A 10821-nucleotide genomic window follows, 5' to 3' on the forward strand; every position below is an offset into this window, starting at 1 on the left:
TTACATACAGGTACATCTGATGAGTGAGTTTTGAAATTCAGGACTTAAAGTCTGCTACTAGTCATTGCATATACTGAATTCTGGCTCAAACTATTCTGAAATTACTTGGGTAGGAGAATTAACACTTGTCAGGACGTCTATCACACAGATTATTCGGGTAAGAAACAGCAAAACCGTTCTTAACACTGTAGACAGCTGGAGTCACAAGTCCTAGCTAAAATGCATAGACAATTTGAACAAACTATATACAACAGACTCATCTACATGTTATTTTTTCAGGAAGCCATAACGAATCCAGATTTGTAGCAAAGGTTGCCAAGAAAATTCTATTATGGTAATTTATATTTTGACATATAAATACTGAAGCAATAATATTAGCCTTGGCCTATGTGACTGCTAGTCATGTGTTTAGCTGTCTACTGACATGGGTGAAGTGTAAGACTTCATTTGCATGTTTACTGCCTCTATATTTTCTTACTGCAGCTCTAGTACATCACATGTTCATTAACAATGTATTGTTACATGCCTTTCCCATACCCTGCCATGCCACCGGTCAATACATCATAGCATATGGGTTCATATTCCAGAAAGAGGACACAATATCTTGCACAACCCTTCAGTTAGTAAAATGTACCATTAAACAGCCTGGCTATGACTGTCTAGCTCCAGGGAATCATCCATGTGTACACTTGAGCACAAACCTATGAACGACCTCCTGGTAGTCAATGCAGGCGATGCATCCATAATCAGCATGTGGAGTGACAATTCATTAGCACTTCAAATTTCACCAATAAAACTATTTGTATAGAATAAATATAAAGAACTTGAAAGCAGTCAATGCTCATTACACTTTAACCTATGAATAACATGTCTCTGTGACAAAAACTGTGATAAACATAATTGAAGTGCCAGCTGTGACAAACTGGTCGAAGACTTATTTTTGGGGTACAAAAAAAAGATTAGTGGTTATACTACATTTGATAAAGACTAAAATACTTACAAGTAAAATTGTGATAACCACTGGCTCCATAAGGAAATATGTTCTCATACTTTCTTGCAGTCTTCCTAATGCAATCCATAGTCATTATGACTATATTATTGTCCTAATTGTTTTTCAGAAATCTAAGTTATCATGGTCACTCAAAATGTCTAATATTTATTTTTTCATTATGAGCTCTGGAAAAGTGTGACAAATAAGAGCTTTACAGGCCAGTCTCCTGAATGCAAACCCAGTAGAACACTACACATATGTGCAGCCAATTTCAGTCTTGATTCCCAAATAATTGCTATTACAGGGGAAAGAGATTTCATCTCCCCAGAAAAGGTTCTATTTGCATTAATCACATTCCAAAATAAATTTATTTTTCCTCGACCAAGAGTTGTACTCAAATCTGAACACTTAAAAAAAATTTTTTTTAGTTTTGTTTGAACCCCAACTTGCCTCCAATTTAAGAACTTACAATTGTATTGTTCATTTTTTTGACATTTCATCCATTACAAGATTTAATAGTCATTTTTTAATATGAATATTTAAGTTTTAAGATCTATATTTTGGGACCAGATTGAGGCCTGCACATGGGTACTGATCACAAAGGGAAAAGTACTCTGAATATTTTATATCCATATTTGGTGTTCTGTATTTCATATGAAGAAAACATTAGGCACTTCCAAATTGTAAAACATTTTTTCAGTTTCTATACAAGTATCTCACTGCCATGGTTAGAGAACAACTAGAGATGCAAAGTTGCTTAGGAGACAGCAGAAGAAAATGACCTTGTCTGGCAGTTTGTTCATCTACAACTGTTGTCTTTTTACTTGCAGGAAACATTATCCTGTTATTCTGCATTTGCTGGTTATTCAGTCTGGACTACTCTGCTGATGCCAAAGTACTTACAGAACTTCTCCAAAAGAAACAGTCCCTTGGATATGATTGGCCTTGTATTTGCATGAACTAACAGCTACACATCAATCACTTCTCTCACTGAAACCCACTGGATGGTGTTTTTTCACCTGGTCAGAAGTGGTGACATTTTGCTTAACTGTTTGGGAAGATTAGTTTCATTTGCAACATTACAAAGATGGCTGAAGATGAAAAACTGTCTCTAAAGAAAGCAATTCAGTTTGGTAATAATAGATATATTCTACCAGCAAAACTATGCGTCAGAAATGAGAATGCTCCCAAAATTTATAATGCTTGTTGTTCAGACAACATGCAAGTAAAACATATGTGACTGACCCATTTTAAGAGAAGCTGAATCACTAATGAAGAGCTGACTGTCAAATTAAGAGCCATCAGGAAAGCCACAGACTCAGTGTTCCCTTTAAATTAGTTAACTGTAAGCATAACAGCCTGTTGCAGTTTTGTAATACAGGTATCGTGTTACCTTCAAAACACAAGGATTCCTGCATTCCCTAGCTACAAAAAGTCTTTCCTTAAATGTGATACTTGGTTATCTTCGCATTTGGTCTAATCAGCAATTCAATTTGAAGGAGCATCCCTAAAGAGAGTATGTCTGTTAAAAGTATACATAATAACAAGAAGAAGAACGAAAAGCTTTGATTCTTCAGGAGTAAGGTGTTTGTTTGTATCTTAGGAACAATCTTAATATAGAGTTCAAATGACAAATGAAATGGGTCATAAAGAAACATGTTACTTACAGAGTTTAAATGGTGATTCAATGGCCCAGCAAAGCATGAAAATGCGCCCAGTGCTATTGAAAAGGAACAGTTTGGATTCAGCTGATTTTATGAGACAGCCACACCACCGCAGGACCAAATCTCAGCAAGTTCGATTCAAGGATGATGGTGTGAATGCAAAGACAGAACTGGATGCTGATCCTGCCCAAGATATAGCATTCATAACTGGAAAACCCGAAATATTTAGGGATCACAGTGTTTTGCTACATCCATCTCCATCTTTTCCAAGGGCTCAGAAGGGGCTTCGGAATATTGCTGTACAAACATCTCCTAGCCTCAGGAAACACTTCCCCATTTTTAAGAAGAAAAAACTGACTGTAAGCAAATCATTAACAGAAATGCCAAGTGAGCCTGCAAATTCTATCCAAGTAAATGGCAGCCTTTCTGAAAAAGACATTATGTCTTCAGATCTCTGTTACTTAAGAATAACTAATCATTTGGAAGATGGATTTAGGAATAGTGAAGTGGATGGTCAGTTAAGTCAAAGACCATTAAAAGCACAAAACAATGGACCTATCTACTCAGATGATTTCTCAGTATCGGAGAAGACAACTGTTTCTACACAGGTGCCTGAATACATACACATGAGTTTCCCAAAAGACGGCAACGTTTCCACTGATGCTCCAGACACAACCATGAATTTAAATAATTCGCTGCATTCTTCTACTGTCATAAATAGCAATGAAAATAATGAAAATGGCATGCTGTCATCTAATTCTGAAAAAGCATACCCTTGCCTAAGCAATTCTACTAACTGCAGTGAATGTAATCCTCATTCTGACTCTTGTGAGGCAGATAAAAGTGATTCTGAGCCGCTTGTAGCCAGCAAAGATGCTAGCAGTAAGGAAACTACTCCATTATCACCTCCATCAAATCACAGTTCATCTCCTTGTTTCCTCAGAGACTATCAACAGGCAGGAGAACACAAAACAGATTCCAGCTGTGTAACATTAACAAATGATGATCACACAATAATGTCATTGACCAGCAGTAATGCATCAAAATCTACTCTGTCATGTAATACTGAAATCGAGAGAAATTCTACCCAGTCAGATGTTTCCCAGTGTAACAGCTGTTTAGAAGGATTTCACATAAAGTCTTATCTGCCAAGGAATGAAATAAAACCACAAATCAACAAAGAGATTAGCAAACTAAATCAACTTCATTTGGCACATAATGAACTCTGTGCCCTACAAGGCAGGCTGCAGTCTGTAGAGGAATCCTTGCAATCGAACCAGGAGAAGATTAAAGTCCTTTTGAATGTAATCCAAGACCTGGAAAAATCCAGAGCCCTCAGTGAAGGGTATGGTGCATTTTAATATTAATAATCCATCAGAAGCGTGAATTAGATGTTAGCATTCTTTTAACCTTTGCTACTGAAAGAATCTTTCCTGTGATATTTAAAGATAAGTTTGCAAAAAAGGTATCTTATACCCTTTTTGTGGTACTTGGGCCTCAGTAGAGAAGCAAGTCTATCACCTGACTTTAGCTGACACTGCCTTTACTAAACCCAGTGTGATAGTTTATTAACTCCCTTTTTTACTTCGATTTGGTGTGTCAGATACAAAGTCACTGACACCCAAGAGCTGGCAGTCTCCATCTAGCTGAAGTCTGCATGCATTATTAACAGCAAACCCCAACACTTTAATGAACCAACGTAGTGTAATAGCAACCCAACCAGCTCTTACTAGCAAAGTCAGATATGCATTTATTGCCAAAGCAGTCCTACTGCTGAAAGAGTTTGTATCAGCAAAAACGTGCTCCTGTTCAATAAATTATTACTGCCTTCATAAGCAAGTAAAAGGATTAGTGGCTAAAGCACAGTATCTGCAAACATTTGGGGACCACATTGTAAGTTACATTTCATAATGCCACAAACAACATCGCTGCTTAAAGGGAATGCCTGAAGAATATGAAAAGGCGCAACGCCAGGTAGACTTCAAGAGCTTCAATATGTCAGGCAGATTTCACAAGAGCGGAAGGTCAGTGTTTAGAAGGGATTGAAAATACAAACATAGAGCCCGTGAATCTTGTTAGCAAGAACTCACTTCAGAATCTCAGATTTTGGAATGACTGCTTTCTGCACTATCATAAGAATGCATGACCTGTCTTTTAGTATTCTTTAATAGTAACTATTTGCCAAGGCCGAAAGCATTATGTAACTTATTTATGCAAATTATTTCTGCATTATTTATAATAAGAATAATACAATAAATGCAACTAATGTTTAAAGATTGCACACCTTTGTAGGACAAGGTTACAATAGAATTTTAAATATTTCTGTGCTCAAAACAGGTTTTAGACTATCCTAATAATAATTTCCAAAAAATTAAGAGCAGCTCCTACTTATACTAAGTGTGGAGACTCCTTCTTGGGTAACATTTAAAACCTCCTTGGATGCCATTCTGTGCAACCTGCTCTAGCAGACCCAGCTTTAGCAGGGGTTTGGACTAGGTGATCTCCAGAGGTCCCTTCCAATCCTGGCCAGTCTGTTGTGATAACATAGTAAGTATATCCATCAAATAATTTTTCGTCTTCAAAAAAACCCATAAATAAATCTTTCAAAATTATCAAGAGAATACAGGTTCCATTCAACTTGATTTTTTAAATCTAAAACATCAGAAAGTCTATGTTACAATATATTTACTTTTATACTAAGCACAGGTAGGCAGCTAGAATAATCATTTATGTGCAGCTGGTTTGTGTGTAAAACTACATCCTTAATTTTAAAATCACATCATGTGTATCAATAGCGTTTACTGACTACAGTTAAGGAATAAATCTGATAATCTTCCACATTTCCACAAACTCTGCAAACACCACAGAAAGAGGGCTGCCTTGAGATTTTTGTGCAGGTTCAACCGGTCAGAAATAGCACAGAGCATGACACTGACTTGCTTACACGACGCAGCACTAGGCCTTTGCACTTGTTCCCTTGTGGACAGGAATGGTTTGTGTGGCTGTGCAGAAACTCTCAGGATACAACTGAAGCCACAATTTTACATATCCTAATTTTCTTAAAACTTTTGAAGAAAATTAAACCTATTTTGAAGAATTCTTTCTTTCTCAAAGTATTTTATGTAGGAATTGAAATTACCTTCTTGCATTACTGATAATTCTCCAACTCACACTCCAAACATGAATTTAAACTTGTTTTAAAAACTAAAATAAGTCAAGTTAACCTGTAATTTCACTCTGTACAGATTGCCTTTTTAATCTGGAAACATTAACCAGTAACATCCATCTGGCTGTTAGCACAAAAAGACTTCTGTTACTTTCCACTGTGCCCACATATAATTTTATTCCATGTGAAGTGTTTTCCATATAATTCAGCTCCAACTATCCTCTCTCAGAGGGTTATTCTTAGTAATTTTTCTCTATCCAAAAAGCTCACATGATTTTCTAACACTAACTTTGTAATAGCCTAGACACAGCACAAAAAAAATCCATGTAGACATACTGATAACAAAAATGCAAAAACATTTATGAAACACCGAACCACAAAATTTTGGTTTACAAGCAAGATCCAAGGGGAGGGAGTGGAAATCCAAGTATGTATCAAGTTTTAGCAGTCACTTGTCTATAATATATTTCATACCACTATCACCCCACTATGGTTCTTTACAAAATTACAGAACAAATACCCACATTTTCTCCCCTGCACGTAGTTATGTATGACAGAGTGGACAAGTTTCAATTATGTTTGCAAACCTGACCATTACAAAGAGTAACTCGCAGTGAAGCACAGTCAGATTATACAGCAATATTTATAGTCCATGTCTGTTCAGTCACCACATGGCTGAAAACAAAAATTTTGCCAAATAAATTTTAAGTTTCACACTGAGATTTAATTATAAGCTTCAATCCATCTTGCTAGAATCATGTAGCAGTAAAACTGAACATTCCAAATACTCGTGGAGGTAGCGCAACACCACATGTGAAGAACCTCCACTTGAATTCCAAAAGCAATAAGAAAATTATATTGGTACAAAATTAACTTCCCTAATTCAAATAAAATGCCTTAAATATTAGTTGTGCATCCTTCAGATGTAATGAGCCACCAACCTCAAATTGTTTCTAATGCAGATCTCTCCTCTGTTATAAAAATAATTCAACTCTAGCTGATGTTAATTAGAAAAGTCACTTTTCTTGTTTTCTCAGCACTCCAAATTTGTAAACTACCAGCAGTAAAAACCTGACTTGTTTATCTTCAAGCGAGGAAACATGAAAAGGGGAAAGAATGGAAATCATGGGGTAGAGACCAGATTGATTCACCAAAAGCATGGATATTCACATACTTTAAAATATGTTATAAGCACCAGTCACATGCCTAAATGTTTGCATAACAAATACTCATGCAAGAACCAACACAACCAGAATCTTAACAGCATGAGATGGGAAGGCTGCAAGACAAGACAAAAACATCAATCAACATAGGGTTTGGTTTTTTTAAAGCAATCTTCTAATTTTAAAAAAATTGACACTAGATTTTGTAGTAAGGATAATAGAAGTGGTGAACAGAATTAGTTTTATTCACGAAAGATTCAGAGATCTGTTAATAAATACACGTTACATTCACTACTGTCTGTTACAGGCGTAACTTCTATCACACCGGTCAAGACCTCAACAACTGCAGCACCTGTCAGAACACCGCATGTATCATATACAGGTACTTTTTCACACAATTTTGTTTTGTCTGTATCTCTCACAAATGTACAATACAACGTTTTGCTCACAGCTATAAAAGGTCTCAATAATCATAAATCCAGTTTTTAACAAAAGACCAACTGAGACATGTGAGGTGGTTGGTTTGTTTTCCCACATAGAAAACAACTAATATTGGTGTTATTTGAAAGAGGTACTGTACTTCTGAGATTCAAAATAGAAATTTCCCACTAATTTTTCACAGCATTATTATTGCTAGCATGCTTCAAAAACCTTTGGTGCCATTTCTGATGATGAAGCTCCCTTTGTGTGTTATATTTTTAAAGCTAGGGTTTCTGTGATAGATGTAGATCTTGGAAAAGATAAACACTTAACTCTCCAAACGCAAGTAAGCTATAGCTACAGTTCATGTTTACATGGAAAACAAACCCAAAACTCCCACACTTCCCACATCAATAAATGTTTATTTGTTACTATTTTGAGAAAGTGCAATTTTTGTGTAAGTTAATCCAAATGTAAACTGCAGTTTATGTTGAACTGTTATGATCGAGAAACTTCATAGTACTGTATTCCAGAAGCTGCACACGTTTCAAATGCTATGCCTATGCAAACACAATGTAAGAGTCTGGCTTGCCAGCCATTAACGAAAAAGCTAGCAGGTACAAAGTCTTGGCTACACTGCACATGTAAGTTGTTCACCTGGCAAGGAATGTTGTAGGGCTTGCACCAATTTACAAACACATTATCTAACCTCTGCAGTCTCAGCTATGAGGCAGAAAGCACACACCTTCAGTTACTTGATTATATTTACAAAAATATAGGATAACAGAATTTCTCTTGTAGATTGAAAACTTTTTCTTTATTTCAAAGAATATAGTAGTCCATTAGCTTCAGCTGTTTGTAACCAGTATGTCTATAAATTTTTTATGGGTATAATGAATAGACTATATCCACATGGAAGTGTTTTTTACTCTGCATTTGCTACATGAGCCAAATCTATTAAAAAGCTTAACAAGGTAGTTAGGTAAACTCAGGGTTGGTCACAGCATTGGAACCTATTGTTCCACATACACAGTTGAGTACTGATGTCCTAAACCTCTGGTAACGAAACTCAAAGTAATTGACATGTCACAAATTAAACACCACATCTCCTCTGAGACAAAGTTGTTAGTGCTTTCCAGAGTCCATTCAATACCCCTGGAAGTTACATGACCTGTCTAAGAGCATAGACTGCTTCTGTGCAAAAAGGAAGACCCAGGACAAAAAAAAATTGTCTTTACTTGGTCATTGTCTCCGGACAAACAGTCTCTGTACGTTTTTATTGGACCATACAGGAACAGAGGTCACTCTCTAGAATTTATGTACAAACAACCCTTTATCATGGGATGCCTCCTCTCTTCAGAAAAATTAACTATGACGCTTACCCTGCATTTTTAGTTTACACAGTTTCAGTATAGGGAAGATCCTGAGCAACAAGCACAAGTATTTGAAAGAAAGAATGAAGAAGTAAAAAAAACACCTATGTGCCTTTTTGATTTACTAGGTGGTTTATAATGTGCCTGGAACTTACAGTGCAATGATTAGTAGAATACACACAACAGAACACAGTTCCTCTAAAAAGTTTCTACTTTAAAGTGACAAAACAGGAGAGAGCAAGGACACGATAGTTTTCACTTTACAGACACGTTCCACAAATGTGGTTATGAAAAAAAGCATTCTGAGTAACTAATATTTGAAGTTCATAACATATTCGACAATATTCTGAAAGTAGTAATTATCAGGTGTTACTCTAGACAAATCCATGCAATTCCTGTGTTTTACGTAGCCTAAAAGGGGCACGTAAGTATCATTTGCCATTAACATAGTATTGCTGTTGTCATTAATTATAGAATCAAGTGATTAATCCTGCTCCCTGCTTTCCTGCGCTTCAAGAAACTAACTTATTAGTGATTCAAACACTGTACAAGCAGAATGTGAGGTTACTGTCACTGAACCATCTTTATCATGTGCATTTTAAGCAGTGCCTGGGTTAAACAATGTACTAATCTCACATCAATCCCAGCGTGGATTACATTGATTGGTACAGTAGTAGAGAGTTTTTCAGTCTGACAGTGACCAGGTCTATAGTAGCTGTAAGTTTAGCTTTACTAACTATCCAGCAGGTTTATGTGAGGTGACTTGGGACTTTCAATCTAGATCCTGTAAGACAAATGTTTGTATTATAATAAACAAATGCAAGTAGCAACTGAAAAGTTATCTCCATGTATAAGGGACAGTATTAAACGAAGAATGACTTGAACTCTTGCCTCTAGAGATGATCTCTCCAGCATTAAATTAGAAATTTTAAAGATGGGAAGAAAAAAGGGACATGAGTAGATGTTATCCTTACATATAGTATAAAGCAAACATTTCTTTCTCCAACACCTGTGATCTGTGACTACTGAAAAGTATTAAGTTGCTGTTTTAGCAGGCAACTCACGTTTGAGACACACTGGTCAAATCTGTCATTTATATAACTTTCTTCTTTTATATTTCTTATGTATTGCTCCTTATCCAGAGATCCCTGTCCAGTTATTCTACATTAGAATAACCCTATTTTTTTTTTGCCAGCTGAGTAATTTTATTTCATAAAAAAAACCCAAAAATCTATTACATGGAAAAAAAGCTTCTAGTTAATTTTAAGATATCTTTCAACAATGTTTACAGATTTCTGTATACATACAGATACTCACAGTTAATAGTGTTTAAATATATAAATATTTACTAATTTTACAGATTTCTTCTTCTCAGTGCCCAAATCAGGTTCAGGGTCTTTATGTGCCATCTCAGCACCTCTCTGATGATGCCTTTTTCCTCCCAAAAAGCTTGCATTATGGAAAATACAACTTTTTCTTTCTCTCTCCCCTCTGCCTGCTAAACCCTCCACAGCAGACATAGCCGATACAACTCCCAAACTCCTGCCCAGAAAAGATGGCTGAAATGAAGAAAAAACATAGAGCATTGCATCCTTGTCATTTTTTTTTTTCTTATTTTTGTTTAACTGTACTGGTTGCATCAGACTACTTAATCACTGTCCACATCAATTCTTTTGAACCTTATTTCTGCACATATCTGCTCTTACCTAATGAATGTCTTGGCTCTTATTTGACATCTATAATAATTATGGGCTTCCATGGAGAAAATGAGTTACATTCTGCTTTCCTGTTAACTAATATCACTTATCTGAAAGACTTACAGACTTGCTTAATTTCATATATATTTTTGGTCCTAGCAGATCTCCTAGTGGAAAGCATTCACATTTAGCAAAGTTAAGCACGTGAGAGTTTTGATTTTGTGCCAAGCATATGACTGAGTATCAAAATCTGACCATTGAGTAAGATGCAGTGAAAGGTCATCCTAGCACATTTTCATTTTTTCTCCTTAATTTTTGTCCCATTGTTTTGGCCACATTTCTGGAGT

General features: G+C 36.0%; 2 protein-coding genes across 4 annotated transcripts in view; one reads left to right on the forward strand and one right to left on the reverse strand.

Annotated features, from left to right (window-relative positions):
- The window catches only part of DOCK2 (dedicator of cytokinesis 2), a 197745-nt gene that overhangs the window by 104944 nt on the left and 81980 nt on the right, over positions 1-10821 (reverse strand). The gene's annotated exons all lie outside the window — the stretch shown is intronic.
- The window catches only part of INSYN2B (inhibitory synaptic factor family member 2B), a 45537-nt gene that overhangs the window by 27323 nt on the left and 7393 nt on the right, over positions 1-10821 (forward strand). For both annotated transcript variants that reach the window (XM_080399978.1, XM_080399979.1), the window contains exons 2-3: positions 1822-4000; positions 7292-7366. In XM_080399978.1, coding sequence (XP_080256104.1) covers positions 2619-4000; positions 7292-7366 — 1457 coding nt within the window. In that variant the 5' untranslated portion in view covers positions 1822-2618. The remainder of the gene's footprint in view (positions 1-1821; positions 4001-7291; positions 7367-10821) is intronic.

This window comes from Falco punctatus (genome assembly GCF_963210335.1).
Source record: "Falco punctatus genome assembly, chromosome: 8".
Classification (NCBI taxonomy): domain Eukaryota; kingdom Metazoa; phylum Chordata; class Aves; order Falconiformes; family Falconidae; genus Falco; species Falco punctatus.